At 35.4% G+C, this 14,235-nt stretch overlaps 1 protein-coding gene across 5 annotated transcripts in view; it reads right to left on the bottom strand.

Annotated features, from left to right (window-relative positions):
• The window catches only part of LRRK2 (leucine rich repeat kinase 2), a 142,756-nt gene that overhangs the window by 92,694 nt on the left and 35,827 nt on the right, over positions 1-14,235 (bottom strand). For all 5 annotated transcript variants that reach the window (XM_057556675.1, XM_007168314.2, XM_007168313.2 and 2 more), the window contains 3 exons: positions 12,067-12,196; positions 10,524-10,648; positions 5,793-5,905 (listed from right to left, as the gene is read on the bottom strand). In XM_057556675.1, coding sequence (XP_057412658.1) covers positions 5,793-5,905; positions 10,524-10,648; positions 12,067-12,196 — 368 coding nt within the window. The remainder of the gene's footprint in view (positions 1-5,792; positions 5,906-10,523; positions 10,649-12,066; positions 12,197-14,235) is intronic.

Raw genomic sequence — 14,235 nt, forward strand, 5'->3', positions numbered from 1 at the left:
CTGCTTCACAAAGACAGGACGTTGGAACTGGAAGCAGGCTTTTCAGTGCTTTTGTGGCAATCTCAGGATATTCCGCCTTGACTTTAATCCAGAATGTATGGAGATTTGAAGTTGTCTCAAACATACGTTTAAGGCCATTTGCAATCTCAAGCAACTGATCCTCTTCTAGCATGGACAAAGTCAATTCCTCTGGCTTATATTCACAAATGGGTCACAGATCCATTCCTTCCCAGTTCGGGGGTCTTTTGTGGTTGGGAAGTAATGCTCAAACTCTTTTGGAAGCTAGGTAGGTGATCATGCACCAGCTGGGAGAAAGAAGGCCCTGGCTCAGTCTCTTTCAAAATCTCTGCTAATGTTTGAAACATGTCAAAAATCCTAGTGTTCACACGTCACCCCCATAATTCCAGTTTGGCTTTGAATGCAGCCACTTTATCTGCCGACTTGAACACAGTTGTCATTCTCACCTGAAGTGACAGACTGAGTTCGTTGAGCAGGTTGAATATGTCACACAAGTAAGCAAGTTTTGCAACCCATTCTGTGTCACTGAAATGTGCTGCCAGTGGTGACTGTTTTTCTAAAAGAAATCTCTGGAGTGGCTCTTGTAACTCAAAAACGCTGGCCAGTGACCTATCTTTAGAAAGCCATCTCACTTCTGTGTATGAGGGAAGACGTGTGTGCTCTGCGTCCATCTCCTCACAAAGCTGTGAGAACGGACATGAGTTAAGGGCATGTACTTTAATGTGGTTGATAATTTTAATCACATCCTGCAAAACGCTGTTAAGTTCAGGTGACATTTTTCAGCTAGCCAGCATTTCTCTATGGATGACACAGTGCGTAGACTCACATTCAGAAGTGACCTCTTTGACCAGAGTAGTGAAACCAGAAAGCTGTCCAGTCATGGCAGCCGTTATGTCCGTGCACATACCGACACAAAATGACCAATTCAGTTTTCCTGATATGTAATCATTCAAAGACTTGAATAGTTCTGCAGCTGTGGTGTTGGTTGGCAACAAAAGTGCACATAACATATCCTCATGCACATCCTCCTGAAAAATATATCGCACAAAAACAAGCTTTGCTGCCTTGTTGTCAACGTCAATAGACTCATCAACCTGGATTGTGTACCACGGTGACTCATTAATCCTCTCTAACAATTGTACCTCAATATCCTCTGCTATTTCATCAATTCGTCTAGTTATGGTGCTAGCCGAAAGAGGAACACATGCCACTTTCTGAACTGTAGCCTCTCCTAAAAGTTCACGGCAAATGTCCTTAGCAGCAAGCAGGATCAACTCTTCACCAATAGTAAAGGGCTTCTTAGCTTTAGCCACGCGGTTAGCCAGTAAGAACGATGCTCTCAGTGCAGACACATTTGATGAAGTGGTGGCCTTCAATAATTGCTTCTGTTCTTCATGTTCACATTTTTTTCTTTTGAAAAACTCCAAAGGCTTGTCTTTTAATGCAGGGTGCTTGGTCTCCATGTGGCAAAGCAGGTTTGAAGGTTTCATGGCTTTGCTGGATAGCCGGTCACCACATATTATACAAAGCAGGCTTGGAAAATGAGAATCACCTGTTGCAATGAACCCTTATCTTAAGGACTCTTGGTATTTTCTTTTATATGCAGCTTTCTTTTTGTTGGCAGTCTTAGAGTCTTCTACTGTCTCATCATTGGGTCTTTCTCCCTCTTCAAAGAAGTTCTCCAGCAATGTTTGTTTTTTACTCATTTTGGCTAGGGTTAGCTTGTGGGCTTACCAAAACTGACTGAGACAAGTGCGCAGTGCAGGAAAGAGGCGTGGACGGAAGTGGTAAATAAAATAATGGAAGGGCCATGTGTGGACTAAAATAATTAAGTGTCAGATTCTGATTTAAAGCCTGCCACCAGATGCAGCTTGCCACTTGCCACTCACTGATAGGGTTTTATTTATTTATTTATTTATTTTTTAAACATCTTTCTTGGAGTATAATTGGTTTACAATGGTGTGTTAGTTTCTGCTTTATAACAAAGTGAATCAGCTAGTCAGAAAGAGAAAAACTGATAGGGTTTTGATATGAGTCTGCAAGCAATTGATTTATTATGGTCTCTGTGCAGTCAAACCTCTCTGCTAACGATAATCTGTATTTGCAGCCACTCCCCAGCACTACATCACCACCTCAACTCCACCTCAGATCATCAGGCATTAGATTCTCATAAGGAGTGTGCAACCTAGATCCCCCGCATGCGCAGTTCATAGTAGGGTTCGCGCTCCTATGAGAATCTATTGCCGCCACTGATCTGAGAGGAGGCGGAGTTCAGGCGGTAATGTGAGCAATGGGGAGCGGCTGTAAATACAGATGAAGCTTCGCTTGCTCGCCTGCCACTCACCTCCTATTGTGTGGCCAGGTTCCTAACAGGCCACGAACCAGTACCGGTCCATTGCCTGTGGGTTGGGAACCCCTGTTCTGTAAGATGCCTCACCAGCAATTAAATGTTTGGTCCAGAAATGACAGATGTAACCTCTACTTACAACTGCTTGGTCAAAACCAGACACATGATCCAATCTAACAACAAAAGGGCCAATAAATACTATCCCAGAATCACCAGAAGGTGGAGAACTGAAAACATTTGGCAAACAACACTAACGATTACCACATAAACATTTAGCTTGTTACCACATTTTTCTTACTACAAATAATGCCACAATAAACATTCTTGTTTAAAAAAACTTTGTGTACATGTACAGGTACATCTATATTATAAATTCTTAGAGTGAAATCGCTGGTCAGAAAACATGTCCATTTTAATTTAGATAGATATTACTAAATTTCCCCCAAAAGGTTTTTCTTTTTTAAAATTTACATTTCTTTAATAATGACTGTACTTGAGAACCTTTTCATGTGTTTATATGCCAAATTCATTTTTACCTTTAAATCTCATCCACATGAGATTTAATCTTTAAATGAGTAAGGTAAATATGCAGCTTCCTTTGCTTTCTCCAAATGGCCAGAGAATTAGTTCTTCCAACACAAGCAATCTATTTCCCTCTCCAGTGGTTGGGAAATATCATATATGAATTGAACATTTGCATTTGAGTCTATTTCCTAAATCACCATTATGTGACATTGATCCATCTCCAGTGCAAATGTCACACCATTTTAATTACTAAAATTTTATAATATATTTGATAATCTACTAGAGTTAGGCCATATTAATTATCCTCTTTTTCAAAATTCGACTGGTTATTCATGTATATTATTTAATTTTCTCAAAACTTTATACTAGCTTATCTAGTCCATAAAATACTATTGTTATTCTTATTAAGGGTTCATAAATACAGATCAGTTTTCATTTTTAAAAAATTAGTAATTTTATCAAAACAGAGAGTATATACATTTTCCTATGTTCAACTCTTCCTTTGTACTTATTCTCAGTTGTTTCATAGTTTTCTTTAGAGTAGTTTTATACACTTTTATTACTTTACTCCTATGTAATTTCTTTTTGCTGTTGTTATTATTGTTACTTTTTGCAAATAAGCTCTTTCTTTCACCATATTATTTACAGTTGAAATAAATATCTTCAGTATTTAAACTGGGTACATTTTGCTTTAAGGTTTTTGAGAAGCACACAAGCCCTTTGATTTGTGTCCATTTAATCAGAAGATTGGTTTGACTTTGTAAGTTCCCTGGCTTGAAGACAGCAGCAGTGTCACTGCATACAAAGCACACATGTGACCAAAATGCTGAGAGTCCTATTTTCTACTGTGTTCTCCAGAGACAATACTGGGCAAATCGATCTCTCTAGAACACGTGACTGAATGTTTTCATGTGCAGAAAAAGCTAAAAGGATCAAGCATAAATGGAATGTCAATATTTCAGACATTTAACTTCAGCCTGAATGTTATTGGATTTACACATACATATGTATATATATATATATACACGTTATATGTGTATATATTTACATACACACATATATGTATATCCAAACATTGATTCACTTTAATAAATACTTTTAATAGTCTTCGCATTGTAAATCTTAGTTGAATCTCAAATTCTACCTTATTTGGAAGTCTGCTCTCCAAGAATAGACTTATTTTTAATGGTAATTCATTTTATTACATCAGTAGTATTTGGACCTAAAATCTCTGATGCCTTGTAACATTTATTCAGAGTGAGACATGCAATCACAGAATTTTAGAACTAAAAAAAAGATACATTCATGTTTTAGAGCATTTTTTCTCAACCATGGTGAAGAATTAGGGGAATTACACAGGGGAGATTTTTTTAAATAAATAGTGTCACTTCTGTTTCCCCATGACCTTAATTCCCTGCCCACAAATGACAGTCACTGTTTAGTGAGAAGTTGTGTGTCATTAATCAAGTGTGGCATGGAAAATAAAGGAAGGGGTAGGGAGGTTCTCAACCACTTCTCCTGGGATTATATAGCAAAAGAAAGTAAGACCTGGGAGCAGAGTGATCTTCTTGGCATCACAGTACTGGTGGCAGTAAGCACAGTACTTCTCCATTGACTGGCCACTCCTTCCACTCTATCACACCCGTATTCAGTAATGTTAGGAAAGATGGGATAACCTGAATCAGAGTTACCAAAAGGCTTTTCTGGTACCTCTTGCTTCTCACCAACACATACCATGAACAAAATTAACTACTCTCTCCTCTATGTTCCTAAAGTACTGTTCATAAAGCTAGTGCAGCTCATAAGTGCTAATACAGAACAACCTAATATGTGTTTTATGTTTTATGCATGGCCCAGCCAGATTATGAGATCCATTACAGAAGGATACAAAGCATATTCATTTTTGTCTTCCCAGTGTCTAACACAGTTCCTTCCACATACTTATTTTCACCAAATATTTCTGGAATTAAATTCAACCCATGGCTATACTCAAGAATCATATTAAGGTTTGAGTACAAATGACTCAAATATACCATAAACAATTACATTATAAAGTTCAGTTTAAATCGCATTTTTGAAGATCTCTCTGCAGGCTCTTCTAATTAATTCATGACATTTTTCAAAGTATACTAAATCACAAGGAATTACTTCCATTAATTACTTTGACTACTCTCTTCCTTTCATGAAAACATTAACTTAATCTTCACATCTTTACATCTCTACTCTATCTTTTATAAAGAACCAATTCATCTTATGTTAAATTTCAAAACCGTCTTAATTCCATCAATACCTTTTGCACTGCACAATATAAAAATAATGCTCCTCTTCTCCTTTTTCAGATGTAGTATGATTATTAATTTATTAATTATATTATTGCAAATGTACATAGATAGGTAAATACCTAACATTGGAAGAAAACAATGCACACTGAGCCATTTCAGAGGGTATCCCTAAGGAGTAAAATGAAAACAAGCACAGGGAATCAAAAAAGACTTCAATGTGTGCCCTGTGTGTCTTCATGTACTGAACCTTTCAGCCTGGGACCAGAAAAGAAAGACAAGCAGCCAGGAGGACAGAAAGAGAAAATAGCAGTCATGGCCCCTGACATCGCTCGTGAGGCTTAGCTGCACATCTAGAGTTCTCTTTCTGATTGAACAGACTCGAATGGATTTATCAAAAGAGCCTGTCAAAGTCCGTAGTTGACGGTGCACTTCTCTTAGCTGGAATGGCACATTTCTTTACCCCCTACATCCCTACTGTTATCTCATGTCTCTAAACATGTAACTTCCTACTATCATAGTAAACGGAACATGGAAAACTTAAGCTAATAAAAGCCCCCCTACTTCCCCAATTTTATATTCTAGTTAAGAGTATAAAGGCAGAAAACCTATATTATACGTACCCTGTTCAAAGCCGCTAGGACCAATTTGTGAATATCATTCCTGAAACACTGTTTTTTAACCATATTTAGCTTATGCTGATATTCAGTATCTTCCCTGGATTCTTCTGGGATGCCTAAATGTAAAAATAAACAAATAGACAAATGTTTTTCTCATAAAGATTTGGGCTGAATAGACTGTCCCTTACTAGGAATGATTATAATTAACCCAACAATACATATATATGTTATACCTTTTTCTAATCCATGGCTCCTTACCAAAGAAATAACTCTTAGCTTTAAGAAATTTCTAAAAACAGTTCATCACTGAATGTAAAATAAATACAGTGTGTGCGGATGTTCACTGAATTTAAAGTAGCAAGAAGTTACTATGGTGGAGGAATTTTCTGGAACAATCTCTTTTTTGTATGAATAGGCTGTACTCATTACAAGAAGCTAGAAGATTTTTATGCAACAATGGACAACTTGAGAAAAGATCAAAGTTATTTGGACTACAACATAAAAAGGTCAGATATGAAATGTAGACATAAAAGAGCAGCTGGAATAACACTGGAAAAAAAAAGTTTTTAGTTTCAGCATTATAATGGTAAAGAGCATATAGTTTTATTAAAAGTCCTCTAAGGCTGTATAAAAGTATTAAGCAACTTAAAGAATACATATTCTTTATTCAGCTACATTGTAGCTGAACTAACCCAAAACTGTTGGGAAAACAGGAAGTCAAAAAATATTGGTTAGGGCTTCCCTGGTGGCGCAGTGGTTGGGAATCTGCCTGCTAATGCGGGGGACACGGGTTCGAGCCCTGGTCTGGGAGGATCCCACATGCCGCGGAGCGGCTGGGCCCGTGAGCCACAATTACTGAGCATGCGCGTCTGGAGCCTGTGCTCCGCAACAGGAGAGGCCGTGGTAGTGAGAGGCCCGCGCACCGTGATGAAGAGTGGCCCCCGCTTGCCACAACTGGAGAAAGCCCTAGCACAGAAACGAAGACCCAACATAGCAATCAATCAATCAATCAATTAATCAATTAAAAAATAAATAAATAAAATCTTAAAAAAAAAAAAAAAAAAAAATATTGGTTAAAAAAATATATATATATATTGGTTCTACAATAGAACATATAAGTAAAATTATTATGAATAAATAACGTTTCTAAAACCTATGACTATAGAAATAATTATTAATAAACAATTCCTTATAACCTTTCACTTCAATAATTTGTATTAACACAAACTATAAGTTGACTGCATATAACTTTTCATTTACTTAACAAACATTTGAATGCCAACTACATGCAAGGGATTTTGCTGCATGCTGAGAATACCACAGTGAATATGACAGGCACGATTTTCACCCTCCTAGAACTTTCAGTCCTCATTTTAAAATTTATTCAAACAGGTTCACTACAGCTGTATGACCTTCGACAAGTTACTTAAACTCTCAGTGTCTCATTTTCAGTGACCAAGATCACATTAATTTCTGAAGCTGCCCATTATATCACAAGCAGATGTGACCATTAAAAGCAGTCCTGTTGAGGAGTAAAAACTTCATGCCATATGTAAGGAGACTTATTAAATGTCTTTCTTATATTAAGACCAAATGAATATTCCCAAAAGTTCATCTCTGGTCTTTGTCATATCATTTGAGGTTCTACTATCCAGAATGGATATAATTTCCTTTCCACATAATAGTCCTTTAAATTGTTTGAACTGCAAACTTTTTGAAGGCAGGATCCATGACCTAATCACCTCCAGGTTACCAAGAGTTCCAAGCATAGTGCTTTAGTATAACAGTTGTTCCACATACACTTATTGCACAAATGTGTCTTTAAAAAGCACCCACTCTGATTCAGGCTGCCTAGGGTGAAAACCTGGCTCCGTTACGTAAGCTGTGACCTTAAAATCTCTATATCTTATGCCTCAGTTTCATCATCTGTAAAATGGGGTGGAAAAGTAGAATCTGCCTTATGGGTTGCTACAAGAATTTTAAAAGTTTATATACATAAAGTACTTTGAATAATGCTTTACACATTTCTTACTAACTATAAATGAGTGAGTTTTAATAGCTTTCATAACCTCCTGCATTATCTCCTCTCCAAATTAAACAAATTCAGTTTCTCTTATTGTTCTTAAGGATGTGGTTTTATATTCATAATCACTTTCCTCTACACACTTCCCAATATGCATATGTCCTTTCCTAAAGAATTTTTTCCTCTAGAACTGACACTAAATCAAGACAGAACAAGTCAAATGATATTTTATTAAAATAAGTAGATCTTTATTATTATTATTTTTAAAGCAACAGGCTCAATCACTTCAATAAGTTATTGTTATAAAAAAGAGGAGGAAGTGAACAGTACCAGATTGAAAGAAACTTAAGAGACATAATACTAGCTGCAATATGTGGCCCTGAATTAAATTATACAAATTTGCTATAATGCACATCTTTGTTACAATTAATAATCTGAATTTGGTCTAGTTAATAAATTAATACATGTACATCTAAACATAAGTACCTACTTCAGCATGTCAAAACCAGAATCATATTCAACCTCAAAACTACTGGGGTACTGATATTATAGTTACTCATTGACATACAGAATGATATAATATAGAATGATATAGTATGGTACAGTTACAGCATGGTAGAGTATGGTATCGTGTGGTATGGTACGGTAATATAGTAGGTTAGCATAGAGTGAAGTAGATGGTTAAGCCTTTACCTAATAGAGAAATGTATTTATATGTTGATATGCTTATAAAATATGTCTATTAATATGTTTCCATACATAAAGTACCACCATAAAGTTATAAAATTATTTTCAAGGGCACCTGTTTAATACACCTAAACATTATTATAAAAAACATTTAAATACATCATTTCATACATCTAAATTATTACTGACTATCAATGTCGCTTCAGGCTCAATCTCAGAACAATGAAAGAAAAGAAATTCTACATTCAAAACTTATTTTTGAACTAAAAGAGTGTTATTAACTAACAGACGATTCTGAATGTCTTTTGGTTATCTTTAAAACTCAAATCCACTCTCAGAAGAAGAAGGCTGACACCTTTAAGGGTAATCAAAAGGATTTTGTTTTGTTTTTTACAATCTACAAAGTTTAAAAAATTCACAATAATATTTTCAAGCAAAACTATGTCTGTTAAATTATATCTCTTAAGTTGCGTGACAACTATGAATGGGACATCATGATTCAATTCAAAATTTATTGAATAGTTATTTTTGTTCAAGTTACCAGGGGGTTTAAAAAAAAAAAAAAAAAGGCATGACTAAAGAAAGCCCTCTCCTTGAAAAAATCTATACTCTTACACAGAGAATACTCTTATACTCAGAAATATAAAATACCAATATGACTACAGATAATGGTAGACTTAGGAAGATTTCATTTAAAAAGGGCCAAAAACAATGGGCTTCAAAGAATTGGGACTTTTACAGAGCAAAATAATAATAACATCCCTGATATTCAGTAGTCAGAAAGTCACGTCAAATGAACCTCCTAAACATCTCCCACATCCATCCTCTCCTCTGTTTTCTTTACTGGGCCCCCACCATGTCTCACCTATCACAGCCTCCAGCCTAATCTCCCTGCAGGAGGCTCCCCTCCCACCAATCATTCTCCACACCACAGTGCTACTGTTGTAAATTGCAGATTTGGTTATGACACTGCAATTTTGAAACACCTTAAATAAATTTGAATTGACTTGTGTTAAAAAAAAGCACAAACTGCTCAGCGTTGTGTTCAAGGCCCTTCCCTCTCAGCCTCTGCCTGTCCTTCCACATTTATCCCCAGGACTGCTTTCCTCACATACCATGCTCCACTCACCCCACACCATGTGCACTTTCTCTTTCTGCTTGAAATGTCCTTCCTGGCCTTTTTACCAGGTCAGCCTTATTCACCCATCAAGTTCAAATATCACAATCTCTGACCTACTATTTTGAATAAATTATCTGTGCCTCCATCAATACTCTCATAGCCTTTTATAATACATGTATCTATAATAGCTCCTCGCAACTGTCTGGTAATTAACTATCTGTCTACCTCTAGGCTCTTATAAATAGTACAGTCATGTCTTTTTTTACTTGTCTTTCAGACCTTTGCAGTCATCACAATATATAGAACATAAGAGGCACTTAATAAATACGTGCTGAATGAATGGGGGAGCAGGTGTTTTAAATGGGCTTTGGAGGAAAAATAAGGTCATAACAGATGTAAGCAGGAAGTAAATGTGGGGAGGATGGACACTATCGTGGCTCATTAGTAAAAGCCACATGGTTATATTTGAGAAAGATTAATTCAACCGCAGAGTAAAAGAAGGACTGGAAAGAGGCAAAAGAGGAAGTGTGAAAATTAGTTGGGTATTATTATAATTCAGACAGGAAAAAAACAAACAAAAAAACTTGGACTTGGTAAGGTCAACAGAAATAGAAAAGAAACAGCAGAGATGACACTCTCCTTGGAGGTAAAGCTCCACACTATGTTGCAGTTATTTTTTCTGGAAATAAATTATTGATGTTTCTTATTAAATTTTAATCTAAATTTATCTGACTCTTCCACATCATCATTTTCCCTCTATTTTAATTTTTGGGCTAGTGAAAAGATTACATTTGGTTGGCAGAAACTGGTCCTTTAATTTTTGCCTAGAAACTTGATATCTCATGAAAAGTCAAAAAATCCACTTAAAATGACATCTCTTCCCACAATCAATTATGTAACTTACCTGGAACTATAAAATGTAAAATAGCTCGAAGTGCCTCCAGCTGCACTGACACTGACGTCTCATGACTTCTCATAACTGTTAGTATTTTGGGGGCCACTGCTGCCATTGTATCCAGGGAAGTGTTACTAGAGATAAAATATTGAAATGCTTATTAAAAGTACAACCTGATTCCAATACAAACACCAATTTGAAACAAGTGCGAGAAAACAGAACTATTTTATCAGAAAAGGCTGATGTGAATTTGGTAGTATGAGCATACACAATTTAAATTCTAATTTAGTTAAACTTTGACGTCAAGAAGTTAAATTTACAGTAAACTGGGAATTCTTTTATTTAGTTTCCCAGAACTAACAACTTCCTTCTGATCTATACATGGGTCACTGGCAGCAACCCTGGAAAGTAGGTGTTATTATTTGCATTTTCCAGGTACAGAATTTAGGCTGACAGAGGTTAAACATCAAGGTCCTATCACTGGAACGTGACAGAGCCAGAGCTGGAATGCAAACTCTGACCGCCAAGTCCAGAGAGCTGTTTATTGTATAACTACCTGCCTCTTCCAGATTAACACCACTAGACTTCTTATATGGTATTCTTAATTAGTTTTATTTGCACTAAAGTCTTGGTTTCTCTAAGGTATTTTAGCTACACTTTCTTTTACATACAAATAAATGTAGATTTCAGTAGGTCCTACAAACTTTAATAGAGGCAGCCCTTGCTTTACACAGTGCCCTACTGACTAAAACTTCCGCATATCATAACTGTGTCCTCACTTCGCATGGGTCTGTGGTTACTGACATATAGTCCCTTTTTTCCACTTTAAAGTCCCAGGTTAAACACATCCCCTCTTTGTAGCCTCTCTCCTTTGGTCGCCCTAGCTTGGTTCACCAAGACCCTATGATTTTACACATCCTGCCACTGAATTATCACACTGTATTATAATTATCTGTTTATAAATTAGTCTCCCCAACTAGACAGGGAGATTTTTAAGGGCAGGCACATTGTCATAGTTAACTTTGAATCCCCAGGACTGGAAATTTACATATTTAATATATGAGAAAACAGCCAGAAACATTAATTGCCCAGAATGTACAAAATCTTAAACTGTCAGTTATTCCACTGCGTTTTGCCTCGTATATAAAGGTTCATACACTGCCAGGACCATAAAAATCACAATTTAAGGTAAACTTAAAAATAACAATTAGAAGCCATATCCTGATTTTATCTTTTATACCTTTCACATAACACAATAATCTCAAAAATTGTTTAAGGTTATGTTCTATATAACTGCCATTTTTTTCAAAACATAGTCAACACCAAGCATTAAGCACAAAAGCAAACCTTCAACGTATTTCTACTTTCTCTATCATCCCTTTCAATATGTAGATAAAATAAGTCTATGTATCACTACATGAAATTATATTGCAAAATGTTTCACTCTTCAAATGCCTTGTTTTTCCTTTTATTCTTAAAATTATGCTCAAAATATTGATATTCTACCTGGTCCAATTAATATATTCTACATAAATTCAGAAATATGTATTACCTTCCTTCAAAAAGATGATTTAGCATTTTACAGCCACTTTCAGCCACTTCAGGAGAATGTATATGCTTCTGCATTAACTCCAATACATTCAGATATATTCCTTTTGATAACAGGATCTTTCTGAAATTAACTACAAGATTTTTTAAATGTTACTTGTATAAATGAAAGCACATTCTCATAATCTTGCAAAAAGACACATACTATTAAAATAATCCAAATTCACAGGAAAGTATTTAAACTACATATTTAATTTATATTTCATTGGCAACTTAAAGATCATTAATTTTTTTAATTTAAAATATATACCATTTCCAATTTTTCACATTTATTAACCATTTGTTGAGGTTTTCATATTAAAGTCTCATTCACAGAGTAAACTAGTGGAATGTAACCGTCATCCATGTGAAAGGAGTATTTTTTGCAGAAATGCATTTTAAAATAATGTCCTCCAAAATAAGAATGAAAGTTAAATTTCATTCTAATATTTAAAACAACTTCCTAAAATAACCATACTTATATAGAGCTAAGGCTCACTAGTGAGTTGGGAATAAGTTATAGATGTGTGAAGATACTGAGCATCCTATTGGCTCTTGGGGGGATGAAGGAAGTGGGGCTGAAACCAGGTTGGGTTGCCCTCAGCCTTGAGCTACCTTCTCCATTTACCCCAGTGGACTGTACAAACATTATCATTTCTATGTGTGCCATGATATGCAAAGTGATGAAAAGCACTGATAGAGAACAAAAATAATTACATACTTTCACAGAATAATGCCAAAGCTTAAGAAACACATAGATTGCTTTAAAACTGATTGCATATTATATGTGGAAAAGTAATTATATCCCAGCAATAATTATTACAAAATAATTTTCCTCTTCATAATAAACTTTCTTCACCAAATGCAAATCCAGTGTCTTAAAGTTTCCATATTGTCTTAAAGTTTCTATATAAATATCACTTACCTTGAAACCTCTATATAAATATCAATTCCAACATTATACACTATATTTCAACACTGAAGGTGGCAGGAAATGAAACTTTGAAAGCTTTAAGTACTATTTTGAAAAAATAAGATATGCATCTCAAATTGGGAAAAAAAGAAAAGATCAGACAAAACTCAAAAATAAGTGGAAGTGATACATGCATTCTAAATTACTGGCAAAATCTGAAAACTCACACCTTTTAAAGACATCCTGAATAGCACACATTAAAATATAATAAGAAGTTGGTTATTCAAGTGTTGGCGAGGACGTGGATAAAAGGGAATGTAAAATGGTACAGCCACTGTGGAAAAAAGTATGGAGATTCCTCAGAAAAATTAAGAATAGAACTATCATATGATCCAGGTATCCCACTTCTGGATATTTATCCAAAAAATGTGAAAACTCCACTAATTTGAAAAGATATATGCACCCCTACGTTCTTCACAGCATTATTTATAATATCCAAGATATGGAAACAACCTAAGTGCCCATTAACCAATGAATGTATAAAGAAGATATGACATACATATATGGCAGAATACTACTCAGTCATAAAAAAAGATGAAATCTTGCCATTTGCACCAACATGGATGGACCTTGAGGGTATTATGCTAAGTGAAATAAGTCAGATGGAGAAAGACAAATACTGTATGATTTCACTCACACGTGGAATATAAAATAATTATAAATGAACAAACCAAACAAAAACAGAGTACTAGTGGTTACCAGAGGGGAGAGGGGCCAGGGAGTGTGAAATGTATAAAGGGGATGAACTGTATGGTGATGGATGGAAACTAAATTTTTGGTGGTGAGCACACTGTAGTATATACAGAAGTAGAAATATAATGTTGTACACATGAAACTTATAATGTTATAAACTAATGTTAGCCCAAGAAAAATTTTTTAATGATTTTAATTAATTCATTAAAAAAAGAATTTGGTTATCTTGCTCGGTCAAATCAGAAGTTTTAATAGCCCCTCCTAAAATGGCTAAATTCCCGCCAAGGAAATACTTTAAATTATAGAATTTATTCTAGACCATCAGTTCCCACACTTCAGAGTACATGAGAATCCCCTGGGTGACTTGTTAAAACAGATTGCTGGGTTCCACCTACAGAGTTTATGATTCATTGGGTCTATATGGCACCCTAGAAATTACATTTTAAACAAGTTCCCAAATGATGTTGC

This window comes from Balaenoptera acutorostrata, chromosome 11 (genome assembly GCF_949987535.1).
Source record: "Balaenoptera acutorostrata chromosome 11, mBalAcu1.1, whole genome shotgun sequence".
Classification (NCBI taxonomy): domain Eukaryota; kingdom Metazoa; phylum Chordata; class Mammalia; order Artiodactyla; family Balaenopteridae; genus Balaenoptera; species Balaenoptera acutorostrata.